Below are 20,926 nucleotides of genomic sequence, written 5' to 3' on the forward strand. Positions count from 1 at the left end.
TAACAGGAAAAAGAACATATCTAGGTGTAAATTTCCTCTCCAACCTGCAGGGAGAGCTTGGTGTCAGGTAAAGAGATCAACTGAACAAAGTAACTTTTGTTCCTCTATCCCCTCCTCTTTCTGTATCTGTAGGTGCTCACAGCTAAATTAACGTGAAAAGTAAACCATCCGGCCCAAAAATATCGTAAGTTCTAAAGGACTTACAACATTTTTTCATCCTATTTTTAGTACACTAAATAGTAATACTATTTTCTTCCTGGAAGTTTGGCTTTAAGGTTCTTATTTTGGCAAAAAATAGATTGTTTGCCTTAAGGGAAGGTGGATCTTGAAAAATGTCACTTTAACTGTATTTCTTTTTTGTTAATAATACTATGAGACATTGTACAACAAACAGAAAAACATAGAACCTATCTTGATCATTTTACTAAAACATCTACCCTTCAAATTGTTCCCATCTCATTTATACTTTATGAAGTATATTAGTAAGAGAGAAAAGTAAAGACCTGTCTCTTATACACAAAACATCTACCCTTCAAATTGTTCCCATCTCATTTATACTTTATGAAGTATATTAGTAAGAGAGAAAAGTAAAAACATATTCTTTATTTTTCTCATACTTGGAGACTGCATACTTTCTCTGCATACTTGCAGACTGTGGCTCAGTAACAAAAGCCTTTATGATTCACTAAGGAATCTAACAACTGTTAGGATTTGAACTCTACATGAGCTGGTATTTTAATTTCTCACTTAAATCTTTTCATTCTTCCCAAGGAATCCTGTGTCACTGTTCATGCTTCTTAAAAACAAGTTATTCTGTATGACTGACTGACTGGTTTACTGCATCTAAGCAGCATTAATTCTCTAGTAATTATCATCCTTCATAAAATTATCTGAATGCTTTTTTTAGAAGTTCAAATTATTTTCGAAAATTTACCATTTTTTGGCCAGGCGCAGTGGCTCATGCCTATAATCCTAGCACTTTGGGAGGCCGAGGCAGGCAGATTGCCTGAGCTCAGGTGGGCAGACTGCCTGAGCTCAGGAGTCTGAGACCAGCCTGGGCAACATAGCAAAATCCCATCTCTAATAAAAGTACAAAAAACTAGGCCAGGCGCGGTGGCTCAGGCCTGTAATCCCAGCACTTTGGGAGGCCGAGGCGGGCGGATCACCTGAGGTTGGGGGTTCAAGACCAGCCTGACCAACATGGGGGAACCCTGTCTCTACTAAAAATACAAAATTAGCTGGGCATGGTGGCGCATGCCTGCAATCCCGGCTACTTGGGAGACTGAGGCAGGAGAATCGCTTGAACTCGGGGGGTAGAGGTTGCTGTGAGCCAAGATCATGCTATTGCACTCCAGCCTGGGCAACAAGAGTGAAACTCCATCTCAAAAAAAGAAAAACAGCACTGCCTCATGGTGCGCAACTGTAGTCCCAGCTAATCGGGAGGCTGAGGCATGAGCATTGCTTGAACCCAGGAGACAAAGGTTGCAGTGAGCTGAGATTGTGTCACTGCACTCCAGTCTGGCAACAAAGCGAGACTCTGTCCCTAAGACAAAAAAAAAAAGAAAACTTACCATTTTTCATCATTTTTGTATTATTTTCATTTTAATATTTACATTTCATCTCCTGAAAAGCTTATTTATTTGCTATTAGAATCTTCTGTTTTAACCATATAGTTGCAGGAACCAATAGACTAATGTAATGGTGGTCCAGGTATGTCTGTTTTCTGTGTGCCAGAGAGCACTGCTTTGCAGGATGGTAAAGAACTTTTCATTTTGAAAAGTATTCAATACATGGTTTTGGGGGAAAAATGAATTATACCTTTACTCTAGGACTTCTTAAAGCCTTTAATACATTAATGAAATTGTGAATTTACAAGACACACAATATGTAAAGATTCCTATGCTTATTTGAATTCACTTTCTCCATGACTAACTGTCCCAAACAACAGTTTAGGAAATACTGCTTTACTTAAACTCTGCTTTATATCAGTCATTGCTGATTACTTAATTAAGATGTACACTGCCTTTGTCTAAATTCTTATAATTTCCTTGTCCAAAATATTTCTTTATCCATAAAAGAATAAGCAGCAGTTGGTCCTGGAGAGATGACAATATTTCTTAGAAATAATTGACATTACTTATTTATTATTATTTATTATCCCTAATGCCGATGACGAGAAATCAAAAAAGGTTTATGTTTGTTACACTTATAGAGAAGGCAGAGAAATGGGTCATGTATTTTTAGAAATACTCTCACCAAAATAATTTAAAAAGAAAAAAATTTTAGTTCCTTTAAAGGATGTTTATTTATATGGAACATAAGTTTATTATTCCATAATACCTCAATTCCTAAAGTGTTGCTGTACAGCAAAAAAAGTTTTTAAGCATAGCTAAAAGATCTACATTTACTTATTCAAAACTTATTGATTGCTTACTACGTGCCAGGATAGTCCTAGCCCATGGATATACAGCAGTGAACAAAAAAGGCATGCTTCTTATAAAGTTTATAATTTAGCTTTTTATTTCTTTTATATGGCCTATATTGTTATAAGTACTTGCTCTGGAACTGTTTTATTTTTAAAACTACCTTTGATGTGGTAAGAGTATAGGTAGGCTGATATTTAAAAACCTCAAATGTGCAATCAATTAATTTGCTTATGAGGGATGGCATAAACCGTGAAATACAGGAATATAGTTAACTGAAAGACAAAACATTTTACTTGTACATTAGAAACAAGTATCATTTATATCTCATTGTCTCATGATTTATAATTATTTTACATTAAAACACTATGAGAGGCAGGCTCGGTGGCTCAGACCTGTAATCCCAGCACTTTGGGAGGCTGACGGGGGCGTATCACCTGAGGTCTGGAGTTAGAGACCAGCCTGATCAACATGGAGAAAACCCATCTCTACTAAAAATACAAAATTAGCCGGGCATGGTAGCACATGCCTGTAATCCCAGCTACTAGGGAGGCTGAGGCAGGAGAATCACTTGAACCTGGGAGGCAAAGGTTGCAGTGAGCCAAGATCGTGCCATTGCACTCCAGCCTGGGCAACAAGAGCGAAACTCCATCTCAAGAAAAAAAAAAAAAAGAAAAGAAAAACACTATGAGATCCATTTCTTTTCAATAAATGGTGCTAGGTCAACTGAATAACCATATGGAACGAAATGAATCTTGAACTTTACATCCCAAACTACGCATAAAAATCAACTTTGGATAGATTATAAACTTAAATATGAGTGATAAAACAATAAAATTACAGAAGAAAACAAAGGAAAATATCTTTATGATTTCAGGCGTAGGCAAAGATTTCTTAAACAGGACATTAAAATCATAAAAAATAATAAACTGGATTTCATCACTATTATGAACTTCTGCTCATCCAAAGACACTATTAAGAGTGAACAGACAAGCAACAGAGTAGAAGATATTTGCAATACATAGACCCAATAAAGAACTTCCATTCTATAAATCAGTAAGACATAGACAATCCAATAGAGAAAAATGGCCACAAATCTGGGCAGGTTATTCACAAAAGAGAACATTCAAATGGCAAATACACAGATGAAAAAAATTTCAATTTTATAAGTCATCAAGAAATAAACAGGCATACTTCAGAGATACTGTATGTCTGGTTCCAGACAACCTCAATGAAACGATTATCACAATAAAGTGAGTGACACAAATTTTTGGTTACCCAGTGCAAAATGAAAGTTATGTTTACACTATATTAAGTGTGCCATAGCATGTCTAAAAAACAATGTACGCACCCTAATTAAATGTACTTTACTACGAAAAAAATGCTAATGATCATTTGAGCCTTCAGCAAGTTGTAATGTTTTTGCTGGTGGAGACTCTTGCTTCAGTGTGGATGGCTGCTGACTCATTCAGGTGGTGATTGCTCAAGGCTGAGGTGGCTATATCAGTATCTTAAAAAAAGACAGCAATGAAATTTACTGCATCAATTGACTCTTCCTTTCACAAAAGATATCTCTGAAGCATGGGATACTGTTTGGCAGCATTTTACCCAGAGTAGAACATCTTTCAAGATTGGAGTCAATCCTTTCAAATTCTGCCACTTCTTTATCAACTAAGTTTATGTAATATTCTAAATTCTTTTTTTTTTAGATGGAGTCTCGCTCCTGTTGCCCAGGCTGGAGTGCAATGGCGCGATCTCAGCTCACTGCAACCTCCGCCTCCCAGGTTCAAGCAATTCTCCTGCCTCAGCCTCCCACGTAGCTGGGATTACAGACATGCGCCACCACGTCTGGCTAATTTTGTATTTTTAGTAGAGACAGAGTTTCTCCCTGTTGGTCAGGCTGGTCTCGATCTCCCAACCTCAGGTAATCCGCCTGCCTTGGCCTCCCAAAGTGCTGGGATTACAGGCGTTGAGCCACTGCACCCGGCATATTCTAAATTCTTTGTTGTCATTTCAACAATGTTCTTAGCCTCTTCACCAGGGGTAGATTCCATCTCAAAAAAAAAAAAAACACTTTCTCTGCTTATCCGTTAGAAGTAATACCTCATCCATTCAGACTTTATCATGAGATTGTAGCAACTCAGTCACATTTTCAGGCTCCAGTTCTAGTTTTCTTGCTATTTCCACTACATCTGCAGTTAGTTCCTCCACGGTAGTCTTGAACCCCTCAAAATCATCCATGAGCATTGGAAACTTTTTTCTTTTTTTTTGAGACAGGGTCTTGCTCTGTTGCCCAGGCTGGAGTGGAGTGGCACGATCACGGCTCACTGAAGTCTCAACCTCCAGGGCTCAAGCGATCCTCCCACCTCAGCCTCCAGAGTAGCTGGGATTACAGGCAAGCACCACTATGCCTGGCTAATTAAAAAAAAAAAAAACATATGACAACGTCTTCTTATGTTGTCCAGGCTGGTCTCAAACTCCCAGCCTCAAGCAGTCCTCCTGCCTCGGCCTCCCAAAGTGCTGGGATATACAGGGGTGAGCCACCACCAATCACGAATGTCTTTAATGGCATTTAGAATGGTGAATCCTTTCCAGAAGGCTTTCAGTTAACTTTGCCCAGACCCATCAGTGGAACTATTCTATGGTAGCTGTAGCCTTTCAAAATGTATTTTTAAATAATAAGACTTGAAAGTTGTAATCATTCCTGGATTCATGGGCTGCAGAATGAATGCTGTGTTAGCAAGCATGAAAACATTTATTTCCTTGTACATATCCATCAGAGTTCTTGAGTGATGAAATTCATTGTCAATAAGCAGTAATATTTTGAAAGGATTCTTTTCTTCTGAGCAGGAGGTCTCGACAGTGCACTTAAAATATTCAACAAACCATGCTGTGAATAGATGTGCTGTCACCCAGGCTTTGTTGCTCCATTTACAAAGCACAGGCAGATGTAACAATTCTTAACGGCACTAGGGTTTTTGGAATGGTCATTAAGTACTGGCTTCAACTTAGTCACCAGATGCATTAGTCCCTAACAAGACAGTCTGAATGTCCTTTGAAACTTTGAAGCCAAGTATTGCCTTCTCTTCTCTAGTTATGAAAGTCACAGTTGATCCCTTCTTCCAATAGAGGGTTGTTTGATCTACATTGAAAATCTCTTGCTTAGTGTAGCCACTTCATCAATTATCTCAGCTAGATCTTCTGGATAAATTACTTGCTGTAGCTTCTCTGTTAGCACTTGCTGCTTCATCTTGCACGTTTATGTTATGGAGATGGCTTCTTTCCTTAAACCTCATGAACCAACCTCAGCTACCTTCAAACTTTTCCTCTGCAGCTTCCTCACTTCTCTCAGTCTTCACAGAATTGAACAGAGTTAGGCCCTCCTTGCTCTGGGTTATACTCTGACTCAAGGGAATGCTGTGGCTGGTTTGATTTTTATCCAGAACACTTGGACTTTCTCCATATCAGCAATAAGGCTATTTTGCTCTCATATCAATCTTGTGTTCACTGGAGTAGCATTTTTAATTTCCTTCAATAATTATTTCTTTGTATTCACACCTTGGCTGTTTGGTGCAAGAGGCCTTGCTTTTGGTCTATCAGCTTTCGACATGCCTTCCTCATTAAGTTAATCATTTCTAGCTTTTGTGAGAGACGTGTGACTCTTCCATTCACTTGAACACTTAGAGGCCACTGTAGGATTATTAATTAGCCTAATTCCAATATTGTTACCTCTTAGGGAATAGGGAGGCTCCAGGAGAGGAAGAGACGGGAACAGCTGGTTGGTAGAGCAGTCAGAACATACCTGTTTATTGATTAAGTTCATCATTTTCTATGGGCGTGGTTCAAGCATCCCAAAACAATTACAATGGTAACATCAAAGACCACTGATCACAGATCAAAAATAGACATAGTAATAATGAAAAAGTTTGAAACACTGTGAGAATTACAAAATGTGACCAAGGATACTAAGTGACCATATGTTGTTAGAAAAACGGTATTGAAAGACTTCCTGGATGCAGCAGTATCAAAAACCTTAGATTTGTAAAAATCACATTATCTGTGAATCACAACAAAGCTAAGTACAATAAAGCAAGGTATGCTTGCATATTAAAACCACAGTGTAAAACAACCACACAGCCACTGGAATGGCTAAAAAAGAAGAGACAGCCAATACCAAGTGATAACAGGGATGCAGAACAGCTAGAACTTCTCTACACTGAAAGCTGAAGTATAAACTAGCACAACTGCTTCATAGTATCTATCAAAACTGATCATATGTATACACTCCCTAACTCAGCAATTCCACTCCTAGGTAAACACTTAAACAGAAATGTGTGCATATGTTCACCAAAAAAACATGTAAAAGAATGATCATGTTAGTACTATTGTAACAGCAAAACTGGAATCAGTTCATATGTTACCAAGAGCAGAACATATACACAAATTATGGTTTATTTGTGCAAGGGCAGACTACACAACAAAGGGAGTGAATGAACCAGCTATATGTAACAACATGGATAAATTTCAAAGACAGTGAGCAAAAGAAGGCAGAACCAAAAGTTATCCTGCATGATTTGGTGTATGCAAAGTTCAAACTCAGGCTACTTTTATCTTTGGTGCTAAAAGTCATAATAGTAGTTATCCTTGAGAGGGAGAGGAATAATGACTAGAAAGAGGCACAGTGTGGGGTGGGAACTCTCTTCTGAGGTACTGGTCAAGTTCTCTTTCTTGATCTATGTGTTCTACAGATGTAGTCACCTGGTGAAAAATCAGCAGCAGTATATATATGATTTGCCTGAATACATAATGTACTTTAATAAAACATTTATTTGAAAAGTGCTATGAGGTCCACATATATTTTGCACATTTAAAATTGCCTTTCAAATTCTCTACATATCATTCAAAGGAATGACCACTCCTCTTTTCTCCAGTTTGCCCAAAATTAAAATACTTGAAATAAATTAAATACTTGAAAACAAAACCTAATCCTGAATGGGGTCAGCAAAATTATTATTATGGCATAGGATTATATTTGGAAGAAGAAAATAGTACACTTGACTCATATATCTAGGCCAATAAAAACCTATTTTATATTCCTCTGCAAAGCTACACTTCTAAGCTTTAAATTAAATGTCCCAAAATTTAAAAACGGCTTCTCGTATGAAAAGGTATCTCATCCCTCACTAGCCTTGTAACTCTCTTTTTAGGTGCTCTCCAATTTGTGAGTGTCTATGTCATCATGCAATACCCAGGCATAGTCTTAACAGCCCCAAAGCACAGTGGTCTAACCCAAATACCACAATTTCATGAATGCAGTCTAGGAATTACCATCACACGATTTGTTCATGGAGGTTAACTAAAACAACCAGATCTTTTTCCCATTATAAGTCAGATTTCCTACAACCCGAAATTTTAAAAATTTATTTTTTAAAAAGTTAAACACAGACTTAATATTTTTCTTACTAAATTTAACTTTGTTGGCTTTGGCTCATCACTCAAGCCTACTGAGAATACTTTGATTCTGTCTCCTGTCATCTTGGGTAACTCTCCTGGCCTCATATAATCTACACATACAATTCGTATTTTTTCTATGTCTTAACTCAAATTATTATTTTAAAAATATGTTGATCCCTGCTTGTTGGGCTTTCCAGGAAAAAAAGAGAAAAGAAAACTGTTGATCCCAAATTGTCAAAGAAAGACATTTAGAGGGCATTGCCAGCATCTTCCTTAAAGCATTTGCCAAAGGATGTTTCATGTGATAAACCCTAAAATGAGCGAGGGAGGTGCCCTGTAATGAGTTTGGGAATGTTGGGTCACTGCAGAATTCCTATCTTTAAAATTCTATAAAAGGCCAGGCACGGTGGCTTACACCTGTAATCACAGCACTTTGGGAGGCCTAGCTGGGTGGATCACCTGAGGTCAAGAGTTCGCGACCAGCCTGGCCAACATGGCGAAACTCTGTCTTAGCCAGGTGTGGTGGTGTGCACCTGTAATCCCAGCTATTTGGGAAGTTGAGGTAGGAGAACTGCTTGAACCCGGGAGGCAGAGGTTGCAGTGAGCCGAGACTGTGCAACTGTACTCCAGCCTGGGCAACAGAGTCTCCAAAAAATTAAAATAAAATAAAATTCTAATAAATATGGTCTCTAAGAGGGGTTAAAATATAAAGTGCCTCCCAAACTTATCTGACTTGGAAACCTTTTCTCATCTTGAGAAATCAGTATTCCTGGAAAGACCCTTTGCGAAATGAAGCTCTAGGATGATAACGATGCATCAGCCAGCATTCTTTGGGCAAAGGATTGTTTCATTAGCTTGAAACCCTCCTTACTGCTTTATCATTTGACCTACCTAAACTTCTCCATGTTTTCTAAAAGATTATCAAGATACTGTCAAATGAAATAATGATATCTTGCCAATGGAAGTAACTTCTCACAAAATGAAACAGGATCAGTTAAAGAGGATTTAGTATAGTATTAGTGAAGCAATAGATGCCCAATCTACTGTGAAAATTACATGCCGTTAAGAAGAAGTTATGAAAGTGAAAGACACCTTCTTTAAAGTTTTCCATCAAAATAGCTATATTTAAAAAGCTTTGGCAATTAAAAAATAATCTTTGGTCACCTGGAAAATTCAGTTATATGTGACACCTCATTTCCCAGTGATATTTAGTGAAATATTTCTATGTATTAAGAATGAGTTATTAAAAAAGAATAAGTTATAAAAAATTATCACTGAATACTGCATATTATACAAAGAATCTTATAATAATATAGTTTAAATTTTTTTAAGTTTTCATATATTGCCAAGAGAATTTCACGTATTCATCTGAAATCCACTTGAAAGATTATATTTAACAAAACATATGGTCTTTGTAAATGAAAACAGACACAAATAAGTATATCAAGTCTTTCATCATTTAGCAACTTAATTTCAGAATAGGGGGTAACAGGATGATAGGCTTTACTTGTAAAAAAATTTACACAAACAAATCATATTCACACAGCACATTTAAATTGATGGAGGCAGCATATTCACATAAAGTGGCACCAGTACCGCTAATCCTCCACATTGTCTCCTAGGGCTGTAGGATTCAAGATGTTGTTGAGATAACTGGCTTCCATTAGCAAGTATGTGATTGGCAGGATGATAAAGTCTTTTCACTCACAGGTCAGCTATTTCCTTTTCCTTAGAAGAGGGCAATCCCGATGATCCATCTTTTAGCTAGTCTCTCATAGAGTCCCAATTCTCTTGCCTTCAGCTTTGATATGGTTCTAACTTTCCTCTTGTATCAGCTCATACTTGTCATCAACTCCTCTATTCAGAACAGCAAATATCAGGAGTTTGACCTCAGGGCAAAGTCCGGGTGGGCAGGTAAAATGTGACCACTGGACCTACTTCCTAATCTTTCATAGCAATTCATGAAGCAGTATCAAATTCAAACTAAAAAACAGAAGCATGACCCCTTATAAGTACTAAGAAAAGGGCTCTTTTGCCTTTCTAAGTATACTTGAAAAGAACTGTCAACCACCCTATTAAGACAGAAATGGATCACAGACTAAAAAAAAAAAAGAAGGAAAAGTGCAGAACCCCAACTGAAATGTAAATAAAGGTGTTAGCAACCCCTTTACGTTTGGTGGTATACTACTTCACACAAAAGTGTTAAAGCAATATGCTATGAAACATCTTTATGAAATAAGGAACATAAATGCCCTATCGAAACTTTAAAGCATCCTTATTTAAATAATCACTAACATCTGATTTAAAAAAAAGCTTATATCACCTCATGTGAGACTTAAATTTTCAAGACCGTTTTATTTTTATTTTTTGCCAAATTCCCCATACTTGGCATTTCACCACTTAAGTATTTGTAAACTAATTTTAAAAACAAATATAAGCAAAAAAAAAAAAAACAAAAAAACAAATATAGGTGAAAAACATCTATCTTTTTCAATGTATGAAGTCCAGGCTGCTAAAATAATAAAATTCAAGCCATGCCACAGTGATCTAGCAGCTAAGGAATTAGTTGCATATTCTTATTTTGGAATACAAAAGTCCAAGAATACAGTATGATTAAATTTTGATAATAATAATCAGAAAAAATTATTTTAAGTCCTTTTTAAAACTAGAAAAAATTAAAATGTAATAAAATAACTCATCAAAAATTTTCTATCCACTGATCTCTTCCATTGCATCTTTACTACTATTCTCAAAAATTGTTTTATATTTAGTTATTTCTACATAAATCTTGTATTCTAACAATTCTACACACGTCATCACAGATTTCACAATTCTACATGTTTCATAATAGATTTTTAAAATTAACTGAGAAGTCTCTTAGATTACATTGATGAGGAAAAGTCAACCAGGACTTAATGCCCTCTAAGTGCACATACTTGAAAAGTAAATTCAACAAAAATGACTTGAGATGTTTATTAATATTTATAAGTATGTCTTAGTAACGATTCCCTAGTGAGCTACATACTTGTAAAGAGGCCTTCTATGCTGTCAAATGATGATTATCTTTGAAAGAAGAAAGTACCTGGGATCAGTGTTTTAATCTCCATTCAACCAACCACCTATATATCTGGAAAAATCAAGGAACAGAATCCTTACACGAACAGTTTCATAAACTATGTGGTCCTACTCACAATCCTACAATGAGATTATAAACTAGTTAACATCACACAAATGAGTTACCACCATAAAAATTCATACACAACTGAGAAAATATCACATGATAAATTTCAAATTTTCTATAAACAGATTATTCATATATAATGAGAATTATTCTCAAATCATCTCCTCTTAAAGCTGTCCCTTGGATTGGAGAATATGTTTATGTCCTTGCAACTTACACCAGTAGGAAACTTACCCCACTAAGTGACCTTAAACTAACTGGGAAATGAATATACAATCAATCCTGCTTTCAACTTGCTAAAGAATCCTGTTTTCAATATTAGATCACCTTGTTCAGGGAAATAACACTGCAACAGAGGGAACACCTTCTAAAGGAAATGGATTTACTGTCAACAGAAAGAATCTCTTCTGGTAAACTGGAATGGAAGTTAAGAGTTGTAGGGATAAAGGGAAAACTCCCTCACCCTTGGAAATTTAACTGAAACATCAATTAACAAAAGGCAAATTAATAGGAGAAATAGCATATACATTTATTAGCACGCAGGAGGGAGAATTGCAGAGTGATTTTTCCACTTTGCAATGGGGGTATAAATGGTTACATGTTACTGTTTTGTTTTGTTTTAGAGGTAGGGTCTTGCTATGTTGCCCAGGCTGGTCTTGACACCTGGCTTCAAGTGATCCTCCTACCTCTGCCTCCCAAGTGCTGGGATTAGAGGTGTGAGCCACCATGCCTGACCCTGTATCTTTTTTCTTAGGGGAAAGGGAGATGGGGGAAGTGTGTATGATTTTAGGAGGGTAGTGAATGATTTCTAGGGGAACTTAATGGGAATGAGGAACATACAATGATCTGGGAAAAAGTCTGTTAAGCCTACAGATAATGGTTTGATATGTGACAAAAGTCTGTCCAGGTGTGTTGACAGACTTCGGTCTTTCTCTTGCATGAGTTTAGCTAATACAACAAGGGAAGGAACCAGAGGTAACCGTTTTCTTCCTTGACAGGTCCAAACTTCAAGCAGATGAGGGAATTTTAGAGAACTTTATTCTGTACTTTGGGAGAGACAAAGTATTGGGAGATGGTGCGGCAGTGGGGGTAGGGGGTAGGAAGGAGGTCAGAGAGACCTCGATGCTGCTTCTTCAGTTCAGCATGTCAAAGCACCGTATTTTAGAGTACTGGTTTCTGAGCCCCAACATTTCCCTGTCTAAAACTTCCCTAGAAGTTTCACATATCAAAAGCTGAGTTAGTGGCTGTGAAAAGACAAATCAAGTTAGTAGCTCAATGGCAAAAGATCTCATCAAATCAGTCTCTTATTTTTGGGAATAGGCCAGTTCAATTAAACAGCTGTGTCTTTTTTTTTTTTTTTTTGAGATGGAGTCTCGCTCTATTGGCAGGCTGGAGTGCAGTGGTACGATCTCGGCTCACTGCAACCTCTTGTCTACCGGATTCAAGCAATTCTCCTGCCTCAGCCTGCTCCCAAGTAGCTGGGACTACAGGTGCGCGCCACCATGCCTGGCTAATTTTTGTATTTTTTTTAGTAGAGATGGGGTTTCACCAGGATGGTCTCAATCTCTTGACCTCGTGATCCACCCACCTCGGCCCCCCAAAGTGCTGGGATTACAGGCGTGAGCCACCGCGCCCAGCCAACAGCTGTGTCTTATTTTAGAAGACAGCATTGCAGATGGGCCCTCAAAGCTAGGCCTGCAAACATATTTTTAATAAGAGGCATCTCTACGGAAACAGAAGAAAATAATGTTCAATGTCTGGAGTAGTCTATAAGCTAATTATCAGAGTCTCTGAAGCATCTTCAGGTTGCAGTGGCAATCTGACAGATTATCATTATTATGGTTTGAATCAGGTATTCAAGCAAACTTTTTGCACAGTCCGTATATCTGTAGGCACAAAGGCTGTTAATATGTAAGTTGCTCTGGTGATTTTTGTTGAAGTTTATATTAAGCTCCAGTTTTAGGGCTTTAAGAAAAGTAGTTTTAATTTTTAGTGATTTTAAGTGAGAAAAATGTGAAGACATTAGTTTGGAGACTTGTAGCTAAAAAAGAATTTAGGATTTGGTCCAAATTGCAGGCAAATAATAAAAACTCAAAAATAATGGACAAGGCTAGAATCTAGTAACAGGTATATTACAGTTTTTTTAAATATATATTTTTTCTAGTCCCCCTTTTTAAAAAATCAAATTATACTAGGACTAATTTATTTGTGAAATAAATTTTAGTCTTACCATATTTGGCCTGATTATTTGTATAGTGCAGCAAGAATAGTGATTCACCATATGGACTTTTTAAAAATGGACTTCGTTGAAACTTTTAATAAGAAATTTTGGATTAGACTTTTAAAAGCCTTAAGGGTAGGAAATCAAGCTGAGTATTTGTCATCAGACTGTGCCTCTAATATCAGTATGAACTGGGTGAAATTTTCTCTTTTCAAGGTCCTCGAAATATCTTCAGGTTCTTAGGCCTGCCAGAAAGTGACATTTTTTAACTTATCCCAAGGTCAGGAACCTTATAAGGGAACTGTGTGGACAGGGTACAGGGCCAGCCTTTTTTTTTTTTTTTTTTTTAAACTTTATTGGCTTTATAAAGTCAACCTCAATCCCTCAAAGCAGTCTGGTCGTATATGAAAACATGACAGTTTAGTCAAATCCTTGGTAAAATAACCAGTGTTTTCAATGTGTCCTGTTACAAAAGAAAGGATTCTTATTGAACTTATGTAAATAATTAGATTGTCATAAAACTAGAATATTTATGGATAGTTCCTAAATTCTGGAGAAATCATGTAAGAGAAAGGTAAATGTTTTGATTTTGTTCATAAGTGTATTTTAACTAATTGCTATAAGTTACGAATAGCTTAGAAGAAAAAAATTTCTTGGCTCTGAAAAACAAAACATAGAAAGAATCAGCAATGTTTTAAATAAAAAGTCATCAAAAAATCATTTTGGGCCAAGTGTGATGGCTCATGCCTGTAATCCCAGCACTTTGGGAGGCCGAGGCAGGTGGATCGCTTGAGCCCATGAGTTCAAGACTAGCCTGGGCAACATGGTGAAACCCCATCTTTACCAAAAATACAAAAATTAGCCAGTCACACAACCTGGTCTCAAAATAAATAAATCAGTAAATAAATAAATAAATAAATAAACATTTAAAAATAAAATAATAAAAAAATTATTTTAGTCCATCATCAGTTCAGTTCCATGTAATTCTTATTTTGCTTGATGTTGTTTTAGCAATCTTTATGAATGTATGAGCTGTTTAATTAGAGTCCTGGAATTTTTTACCTAGTCCAATGGTATGATTTCCAAAGTTACCAGACACCGGTATTTAAGAGCATTTGTCAGGGTCTTTTATTTTTTTACTTTAATATTTTTATTTTTATTGTGAAAAATTTCAAACATACATGAAAGTAAACAGCACAATAAACCCATCATCCTCACCTCCCAGATTCAGCTACTATCAATAATTTTTCTTTGCTAAAGTATTTTAAAACAAACCACAGAATACATTTCCCTGCTTTCTCCCACTGATTTGTCTGAATTGGGATCAAAACAAGTTACAAACATTATATTTGGGTTTTACGGCTCTGAAATATCTGGTTAAAAAAAAAAAAAAAGTTCCTTTTTAAGATTTAAGAGGCAAGCACTATCTGAAATGCAAAGAAGGAAATGTGAGGACAGTATGCCAGCAGTCATATTTTGGTGAGGATAGGAGCATGGGTGGGGAAAAAAAATGAATAGAAAAAGACCAGCAGGAAATAAAACAGAATGCCAATAATGATGTGTTTGGGCAGTAAGACTATGAGTAACTTTTTCTATTTTTTTGTATATTGTAATGTTTTTTGAAAACATGTATAACTTATATATATGTACTTTTTCATTTTACCTATAATATTTTATTATGCCTCTAGTAAGGCATCTAAAAAACATATTCACCATTTCATTATTATACCTTTTACAAATAATTTAATACTAAATATCTAATATCCATATTTCCCTGATTATCTCAAACCTGCCCCCTCCCTTTTTTTTATAACTAGTTTGTTCAAATTAAGATGTAAACATGGTCTGTACATTGCTGTTGGTTATGAGGTCTTATTTAATCTTTACATATAGGGGAATGTGATTTATGTCAAAGATGGTTATATGATGGTCTGCAGAAAGAATGTATTTCATTTTTAAAATTTTTATTTTATTTTATTTCAATAGCTTTTGAGGCATAAGTGGTTTTTGGTTCCATGGATGAATCGTATAGTGGTGAAGTCTGAGATTTTAAGTGTATTCATCATCCAAGTAGTACACATTGTACCCAATATGTAGTGTGTGTTTGTTTGTTTCAGACAGAGTCTTGCTCTGTCACCAGTCTGGAGTGCAATGGCACCATCTTGGCTCACTTCAACCTCCGCCTCCTGGGTTCAAGTGATTCTCCTGCCTCAGCCTCCCAAGTAGTTGGGATTACAGGCATCCGCCACCATGCCTGGTTAATTTTTTGTATTTTAGAAAAGATGGGGTTTCACAACATTGGCCAGGATGGTTTCGATCTCCTGACCTCATGATCCACCTGCCTCAGCCTCCCAAAGTGCTGGGATTACAGGCGTGAGCCACCGCGCCTGGCCCCCAATATGTAGTTTTTTATCCCTCACCCCTTCTTCCACCCTCCCCATTTTGAGTCTCCAGAGTCCATTGTATAACTCTGTATGCCAAGAAGCAAATTTTGGACTTTAGCCAATTGTAAACTGCTTTTTGAGGAGAACCAAAGAAAAACAATTAATATTCTGTAGATGACAAAGGACTCAGAATAGCCATGATTAGGCCAAGCACGGTGGCTCACGCCTGTAATCCCAGCACTTTGAGAGGCCGAGGCAGGTGAATCACCTGAGGTCAGGAGTTTGAGACCAGCCTGGCCAACCTGACGAAACCCCGCCTCTACTAAAAATACAAAAAAAATTAGCTGGGGGTGGTGGCATACGCCTGTAGTCCCAGCTACTTGGGAGGCTGAGGCAGGAGAATTGCTTGAACCCAGAAGGTGGAGTTTGCAGTGAGCTGAGATCCTGTCACTGCACTCCAGCTTTGGTGACAAGAGCGAGACTCCGTCTAAAAAAAAAAAAAAAAAAGAATAGCCATGGTAAAAGACACCAATTGACAAGGGAATTTTGTTATTTTTTGTGACACATAATAACTTAACATAATAATTATGCCTGATAACATATATCAAGACATCAGAATTTCAGGAATCATTTTGGAACACATGAATAAGATATTTGTATAAATAAAATTCAAAGCAAGTTAAATACCATTTCTTATTTGACAATGTTTCTCATATGATTTTCTTATATTGATAAAGACTAGTGTGTCTCTCTTGAGCTTCCAGGGGCCCTTTCCGGAATATCCAAAAGTTTGTTCAAAAAGACAATTTTGGAATCTGAAATTTGGGGAAGTATGTTAAATACCAAAGGTTTAAAAACTTGATTAAAATAGGATCACAGGTGGTCGGCACTGTGGCTATACCTGTAATCCCAGCACTCTAGGAGGCCAAGGCAGGCGGATCACTTGAGGCTGGGAGTTCAAGACTGGCCTGGCCAACATGGGAAAACCCCGTCTCTGCTAAAAATAAAAAAAATAAAAAAAAAATCAGCCAGGCGTGGTGGTATGTGTCTGTAGTCCCAGCTACTCGGGAGGCTAAAGCAGGAGAATTGCTTGAACCCTGGAGGCACAGTTGCAGTGAGGTGAGACCATGCCACTGCACTCCAGCCTGGGCAACAGAGTGAGACTCTGTCTCATAAATAAACAAACAAACAAATACAGGATCACAGGTGACTTAAAATAATAGTCATTTACTTAGCCAGTGATAAAGATTTCAAAACACAAAATTTTTTTTATTCTTTGATAAAGAGAAGGCAGCTTTTTAAATAGTTAAATGACCTAACAAAGACCATCTTCTTCTTCTACTATCTTTCCCAACTCAGCAAGGTTAATCATCTATAGATCTAGGTCACCTATAACAGTGTTTGACATAATATCTGAGCACTGATTGCAAACAGAAGTAAATATGAATGTATTTTATATGTACCATACTTTACAGACATAATTTGGAGATAAGAATGGCTTTTTAAGTCTCCTTCTAAACCTGACTTGAAGATATACCAATTATTTCCACATGACTCATCTTTCTTTTTTGAGACGGAATCTCGCACTGTTGCCCAGGCTGGAGTGCAGTGGCACGATCTCGGCTCACTGCAAACTCCACCTGCCGTGTTCAAGCGATTCTCCTGCCTCAGCCTCCCCAGTAGCTGGGACTACAGGTGCGTGCCACCATGCTTGGCTAATTTTTTGTATTTTTAGTAGAGACGGGGTTTCAAAGTGTTAGCCAAGATGATCTTGATCTCCTGACCTTGTGATCCACCTGCCTTGGCCTCCCAAAGTGCTGGGATAACAGGTGTGAGTCACTGAGACAATGAGAGCGCCCAGCCGGCAACTCATTGTCTTATAAGGATTCCTAACCAGTATATGTTTTGCTTCTCTAAAGTATGTTTAAGCTCCATCAGGATAAAACTATTTCTTATACAGTTTTATATTTATTTCAAACACATCTTTCCTCTGCAAATAATGAATATATAATAGTAAGTATTTAGGAAACACTGGGTTGGAATTATCTATATTCTCAAACATTTACTGAAGTCAGAGTTTCTTAACTGCTCAAAGTGGTCCTGCTCCGAACATCACTGTGGTAGAGTTTGTTCGTACCAATAAAGAAGCCTCATCTCTATCCCCTAAAGGGAATGGGAACTATTAATAGACTGATACCACAGTGGCTTTGTTTTAATTCAATCTCCATATGGTTCTTCTTGCAAAGGCCACAGTCACTCCTACTGTCTATTCTAGCACTCCTGAGCCCTCTAACTTGGATCCTCCTTTCCTACTACAACTCCCTTGTGACTTGACTCCCCAGCTTTCTTAAGTTACTTAATAATAGGAATTAAAAAAAACAAAAGGGGGAAGAGAAAAGAGGAGGAAAAGAATAAAAAAAATAAAGAGGTGGAAAAAGGGAAGAAATAAATAAAACGACAATAGAGATGTCAGAGTAGCAAAATGAATAGATTTTTTAAATGATCATATTTGTTACTACACTTAGAGTATTGTGGCCAGAAAAGAATTGTGTAAATATCTCATTACATTTTTAAAACGTATTTTATCCTTCTTTCTGGGACCAACAGAAAATTTATAAAAATAGCATTCTTTACCACTGAAAAAATTGTATGCAAGAGGTTACTTTCTAGGTTGTAAGAATTTACATTTAACTTGGGTCCTGAAATTAATGTTAATACCACCAATTTTCATATATGACAAGATTATTAAGAAATAATCTGAACATCAAGTGTCATTAAACCAAGCTACAAAGTTATGATTTAGTAATGTGCTTAGCAGGTAATAACTATTAAATAAATTAAATATTCACTGATGAGAATGCTCTATGAAGTTGAGGTACTGAATGCATTACAGGTTCAAAGAGAAGTGTCAAATACATAGTTATCAAGGAAGCATTTTTCTTAAGATAGGTTGTTTCAAGGCAAACAGGCATTCCTGTAGCATTAAGAAAAAAAAAGTGAGGGGAGGGCAAGAGTTAGAGGGCAACAAATGGGAAGTACATTATTACATCTTACTTGTCTGAGGTCAATGAATGCTAGCTGCAGGGTATCCCCCTGGAATCCTGGCACAGGTTCAGAGCTGGCAAACACTATTAAAAGAAAGAAAAAACGAGAATAAAAATGAGATTGCAAAATATACAAGAGTTTAACTGATAAATTAATTTCTACTCATTATAAATGCATTATAATATTTACACATAATCATTTCAAATGAATATTATTTATAACCTTCAATTTCCACTACTGAGAAAGTTCTCCACATCCACTACCTCAAGTGTTTTAATAATTTTAAATTTCAAATCTGCCATGTAATCATTTTAATCCTAATCACAATACATTTAGGAGGGTTTTCTTACTAAAATTTAATATTAACGTACTTCAATCAAGTAAAGCTTTCTGACTCTTTTTAGCCTTAGGTGAATGATTGTAGAAGCATTTAAAAATTATATCAATTCCATGGCTGTCAACATATTTTGAAACATTTGCTTTGCTACAGAATAGGAGCTATTAAAAAATCCCACCTCTAGCTAATAGCAATAAAAGGCAGACACCAAGGTAAGAAGCCAACTTTACATGCAGACAATAGGTAAAATGTTCTAAGTAGAAAAATCAGGATGGTGCAGGAATGCCTGTTCATGCCTTTTACAAATTTTTATTTATTTATTTTTTTGAGATGGAGTCTCGTTCTGTCGCCCAGGCTGGAGTGCAGTGGCACCATCTCGGCTCATTGCAACCTCTTGACTCCCAGGTTCAAGTGATTCTCCTATCTCAGCCTCCCGAGTAGCTGGGACTACAGGTGCATGCCGCCACGGCCGGCTAATTTTTTTTGTATTTCAGTAGAGATGGGGTTTCACCATGTTGCCCAGGCTGGTCTCGAACTCCTGAGCTCAGGCAATCTACCTGCCTCGGCCTCCCAAAGTGCTAGGATTACAGGTGTGAGCCACCGTGCCTGGCCAGTAATTTTTTTTATAAAGGATTCATGCCTCAACTAAAAAATATCTCAACAAGAATTTTTAAAATTTCCACAGATTCCTTCAATAATTTTTTGTGCCTCAAAATTTTTAATACTACTAACATAGCTTATTTAATTAAATTAAAGACAATTCCAATATTATTTATTTTAAAAACTTAAAAGACTTGGCTCATAAAAAAGACCCTGTCATTTTACATGCAAGCTTCTCTGGTAAGAATGCCTGTAATCATTTTCCCACTCCATTAATATTCTGATTTTCTTTTTTTTTTTTTTTTTTTTTTTAAGAGACAGGGTCTCGATCTGTCACCCAGGCTGCAGTGGCATGATTACAACTCACTGCAACCTCGAACTCCTGGGCTCAAGCAATCAGCCTCCCAAGTAGCTGGGACTACAGGCATGCATCTCCACACTCGGCTAATGCAATTTTTTTTTTTTTTTTTTTTTTTTGTAGAGATAGGTTATTGCCATGTGGCACAGGCTGGGCTTGAACTCCTGGCCTAAATAAAGCAATACCTTCCTCTTGGCCTCCCAAAGTGCTGGAGAGTCTAATTTTTTAAGAGAACATTATAGACGTTCCATTTGTGAATTTATCTGAGCTAGAATTTTGGAAGCTATTTAAATTTCAGCCTATATAGTTCTTGGGATAACAAAAGCAATTCTTAAATTTTGTGTATTCTGTGTGAAATATAGTTTAGAAAGGCTCAAAATCAACAATTAAAAACAATAAATATATGAAAATTTGCACAGCTTAATTTATCTGGCATCTCTGGGGAATGCTGAGTTCAAAATAAGTTTCTGTTGCTGTCGTATAATTTTTGCTTTAAGCATCAGAATTTTTTTTTAATCTTAAGCATTTTTTACAAAATTCTAAAATGTATCATTAATCCTGTGGCTCATCATTAAGAATACATTTTGTTCTATAAAGTAAAATTCCCAGGGGTTGTTATGGAAGTTAGAGCTTTTTTTTTGTTCTATTAAAAAGCTGTGCTATTTGAGTTCTCATGTCTAGCTTTTCTAATTTTTCTGCCTTCTCCTCCCTGGTAGTTTTAACATGAATTCTTACTCCCTACTCTCTCCCTCATCTCTCTTATTAATTTTATCTTTACTCTTCTTGAGCGGGTAAGCCAGCTAATCAATTACTAGAATTATGTCTAAAGTAAGAGCAAACACAAGCTAAGCAAGGGCCTCTCCTACTAGTAAGGTTAATAGGTGTTATATACATACCTTGGAGTGTATATACCTTTAGAGAAT

General features: G+C 36.7%; 1 protein-coding gene across 2 annotated transcripts in view; it reads right to left on the reverse strand.

The window, feature by feature from the left end:
- EXOC6 (exocyst complex component 6) overlaps nt 1-20,926 on the reverse strand; it is a 218,817-nt gene that overhangs the window by 28,524 nt on the left and 169,367 nt on the right. For both annotated transcript variants that reach the window (XM_011988477.1, XM_011988476.1), the window contains one exon: nt 18,718-18,791. In XM_011988477.1, the coding sequence (XP_011843867.1) occupies nt 18,718-18,791 (74 nt within the window). The remainder of the gene's footprint in view (nt 1-18,717; nt 18,792-20,926) is intronic.

This window comes from Mandrillus leucophaeus, unplaced genomic scaffold (genome assembly GCF_000951045.1).
Source record: "Mandrillus leucophaeus isolate KB7577 unplaced genomic scaffold, Mleu.le_1.0 Scaffold331, whole genome shotgun sequence".
In the NCBI taxonomy this organism is placed as follows: Eukaryota; Metazoa; Chordata; class Mammalia; order Primates; family Cercopithecidae; genus Mandrillus; species Mandrillus leucophaeus.